This window comes from Rutidosis leptorrhynchoides, chromosome 3 (assembly GCF_046630445.1).
Source record: "Rutidosis leptorrhynchoides isolate AG116_Rl617_1_P2 chromosome 3, CSIRO_AGI_Rlap_v1, whole genome shotgun sequence".
NCBI classification, from domain to species: Eukaryota; Viridiplantae; Streptophyta; class Magnoliopsida; order Asterales; family Asteraceae; genus Rutidosis; species Rutidosis leptorrhynchoides.
In genome coordinates, this window is record NC_092335.1 from 295,345,799 (window position 1) to 295,349,870 (window position 4,072).

At 41.1% G+C, this 4,072-nt stretch overlaps 1 protein-coding gene across 1 annotated transcript; it reads left to right on the forward strand.

Annotated features, from left to right (window-relative positions):
• The first annotated feature begins 2,264 nt into the window (after nucleotides 1-2,264).
• LOC139901033 (uncharacterized) lies at nucleotides 2,265-2,867 on the forward strand. Its single transcript, XM_071883775.1, has 2 exons — nucleotides 2,265-2,542; nucleotides 2,612-2,867. Exons 1-2 carry the CDS (start codon nucleotides 2,265-2,267, stop codon nucleotides 2,865-2,867), a joined length of 534 nt encoding a protein of 177 aa, XP_071739876.1.
• The last annotated feature ends 1,205 nt before the right edge of the window (nucleotides 2,868-4,072 follow it).

A 4,072-nucleotide genomic window follows, 5' to 3' on the forward strand; every position in this document is an offset into this window, starting at 1 on the left:
TTAAGGACATTGACTTCTAAAATTTCGAAGTTAGTTGCGGGGGTTACCCTACACTTAGAGATTTTAGTGCGTTATAATCGAATAGGTTTGAGGAAGGATTACTTCCCTATGGTCGTGTTACTTTCCTAGTGATGGGCCTTCCTACGGTCAATCTCCTAAGGACCGGTCTCTTTTGATAATATTTCTGCATGAAGAACAAAAAGAGAAAGGCAGCATTTCCACTATATATATAACTTTTTAGTACAATGCTTCAAAAAGATAAACTAACATAAAGTGAAATAAAGTAAAATAAAGTAGTCTATGGGATACTATCCTGGTCAATGTGCTGAGTCAGCACTGTGAAGTAACTGAAGATATCATCATCCTCCTCTAGTCTCGGCAAGTACTCAAGAGGTTGCCCTATATCCAATTCAGGGCCTAGTAGTGAATCCAGACATATAGACAACTCCAGGTGGGATAGGCTCAGGAAAGGCTCCCCGTCAGGTATGCTCCCGGTGATCTCAAATGTCTAGGTCGTTGGTGGCTCAACTGATATGGGAATAGTGACTAAGTGATAACCCCTAGGTAGCTCAGTGACTGAAATTGGCTCGATGACTGGAGAAGGCGGCGTGATGTGAATAGGAGTAGCATGTGTAGGCATGCCAGCTGAGGCAACTGAGTGAACTGAGGCCGGTGTGTAATGCCTGGGCATAGCTTGTCGTGTTAGCTGAACACGGCGCGCTAGCCTAAATGAAAACAGGCCCAGAGTACTGCGCGGCATCCCCTTGAGCTGAAGGTATGCTCTGAGAGCTCGGCAGAGCCTCTGCTGGTCTCTGAGTAGTGCCCATGCAACATCAGGGTCACTTAAAGTGGCTCCATAATGTATCACCGTCTGTGGCTCATGTGTCTCTGGTAGCTGTGTGTGCTCGGCTGGTCTCCTGCTAAACGTCTAGATCGTCGAAACGGGAGGAGCAGGCGGTGATATGCCAATGTCCTCCTTAACACTCTCCAATATCAATCGCCTTGGGCCTAATTGCCCTGTTGATGGCCTGTTCTGATCAACACTGCTTCCAGATGAGTAAACTCTAGGAGTCCTTCTCCTGCGAACTGGGATGTAAACTGAAGCTTCTGAACTTGGCATTTTTCCTAAACACATTCAACAAACTTGTACGTACTAAGTGATCATATACATAGCATTATATATGTATATTTTATTTTCTAAAAGCCAAGAGTAGAATTACGCGAGCAATAACCCAAAGTTGCAGAATATTCACTGAAAATAAAGATAGCGGATCTGTTTCCGCATTAATAAAAGAATGCGGTTTATTCTGCTAAGTTTTTGCGGATAGTAAAGCAAGCCGCAGACCGCGGATATTTCGAATACTATAAATAGAGAGCATGGCCTCTCATTTATAGGTTGTTGATTCTCTGCCATTTTCCTAAAGTCTTTGTAATCTTCACTTGTGATCTTGCCCAAGGAACTTTACATTGCTTTCAAGGTGAATTATGTTAATTAACAATCAAGATCGAGTCGGGGTGGTTGATCACTTGATAGTTAAAGTGAAAGACGATCATCGGGGCAGAAAATAATCATCAAACATCCCATTCTCCATAAAAATCTCATTGCACTCAATCCGTAATTAAGTAACTCGTTAATTAGGGATTGATCAATTGGCACCATCCGTGGGACACGTCTTATGAATTAAACTTGAAATTTTTTATTTTGTGCCATCAAATGATTAATTGTCTTGTTTAATTCTAATCGTGTGTTATTTTGATGATTCACAGGCGAATACGTGTGTAATTGGCGGTAAATTTCTTGATTAATTGTAATAATGAGCAATATTGGAAATGATAGCGGTATGGCTGTCGCTGTGCGAGCAAGTGCCCAAAAAAGAGGACGAAAGCGAAAGTCAGCACGAATATATCAAATTTGGCAGTTTGCGCAAATTAGTTTTCCAAAAATGTAAAGCGGTGATTTCTCTGAAATGCCGATAGTAGTATCGTACAAAATTGCAAAAACTGGAATCACAGTTATGAAGGTTCATGTTGATAATGGCAGTAGCATTGATATTGTTTATGAACAATGTTTTGTTCGACTGCCGGAAAATATTAGAGCAAATTTACAACCAACCGCGGCTTCCCTAACCGGTTTTGCGGGAGAATCTTCATTACCTATGGGCGTTTTGCCCTTAGAGGTTGAGCTCGTGGATGAAAATGATGATGGTTTAGTGCGGTGAGCACAGCTAGATTTCTATGTTATACGAACCTCGTCTCGCTATAACATGTTGTTAGGTAGAACTACCTTAAGTAAGTTTGGAATTGTCCCGTCTACAATTCATGGCATGGTCAAGTTTGCAACACATAAAGGTGTCACGACAATATGTTCAAAGAGTATCATGCCCATCTGTGCGGCTGTCAATGTAAAAAGTGCGAGGCAGGAAACTGCTGATGCCGCGGACAATATGGTAATGATTAACCCTGCATATCCAGAGCAAAAAATTAAAGTGGGATGCAATGTTAGTGCGGATACTAGGAAGCAAATTGTGCAGTTACTTGTGCAGTACATGGATGTTTTTGCTTGGTGCAAAAATGATATGACTGGTGTTCCGCGTCATATTGCGGAACACAGACTTAATGTGAATCCAGCTTTAAAACCTGTAGTGCAGAAGCGAAGAGGCATGGCCCCAGATTGCGTGAAGTGGTTATGTGAAGAGGTAACAAAACTGGTGAGAGCTGGAATTTTGCGCGAAGTCCAATACCAATCATGGATTGCGAATCCAGTTTTGGTGAAAAAGCCTGATAGTTCTTGGAGAATGTGTATCGATTTCAAAGATTTGAATAAAGCGTGCCCTAAGGATAACTACCTGCTTCCAGAAATTGATTGAAAAGTAGAATGTTTGCATGCTTTTCCATATAAATGATTTTTGGACGCGGCAAGGGGTTATCATCAGATTCCAATGGCTCAAGAGGATGCAGATAAAACCGCATTTCATACGGGCAAAGGCATATTCTCTTATATAATGATGCATTTTGGTTTAATTAATGCGGGTGCGACATATCAACATTTGATTGACACCGCGTTCGAAAAGCAAATCGGGCATAATCTTGAGGCTTATGTAGATGATTTAGTAATCAAAAGTACAATGCAAGAGCGAATTATTGAAGATATGTGCGAAACATTTGACACATTGCGAAGAATAAACATGAAGCTTAATCCGCTAAAATGCAGTTTTGGCGAAACTGAAGGAAAATTTTTGGGATATCTTGTTACAGAAAAAGGTATTCAGGCTAATCCAAAGAAAATTGCGGCTATTGAAAATATGACCGGACCAAGAACGATTAAGGAAGTGCAAAGTTTGACGGGAAAGTTAGCCGCATTAACGCGTTTCTTATCTAAAGTTGCTGAAAGACAATTATCGTTTTTCAAGACTTTAAAAGGTTGCTTGAAACGAAAAAGCTTTGTTTGGTCAAGCGAAGCAGAAACCGCATTTCAAGAAATGAAGAAGTTGTTGAAAACTTTGCCTACATTAACAGCGCCAATTGATGGCGAAATTCTTTACCTTTATATATCAGTAGCAAATGAGGCTTTCGGCTCAGTTTTGATTGCAGAAAGGGATAAAATACAAAATCCTGTGTATTTTGTCAGCAAAGCTCTTACAGGAAGTGAAATAAACTATGCTCCGATTGAGAAGTTTGTGTACGCGCTTATTTTAACATCGCAAAGGTTAAGAAGATATTTTCAAGGGCATCCAGTGCACGTGTTAACTAATATGCCGGTCAAGCAGGTCTTAACAAAACCAGAGATATCTGGTAGACTCGCATTGTGGGCAGTAGAGTTAGGTGCTTATTAAATCTCTTAACTTCCACGCAGCGCTGTAAAGGGCCAGGTTTTAGTGGATTATCTCGCTGAAATGACTGGGGAGTTGGAGGTGATTAATGAGCAAACAACGTTAAAACCGGTACTTGGGAGAAACTTGGGATTTGTTTACTGATGGTGCTTCATGTGCAGAAGGCGCAGGTGCGGGTTTGGTTTTGGCAAGCCCAAGTGGTGAGGAGCATACATACGCATTGGGTTTTAATTTTGGTGTGA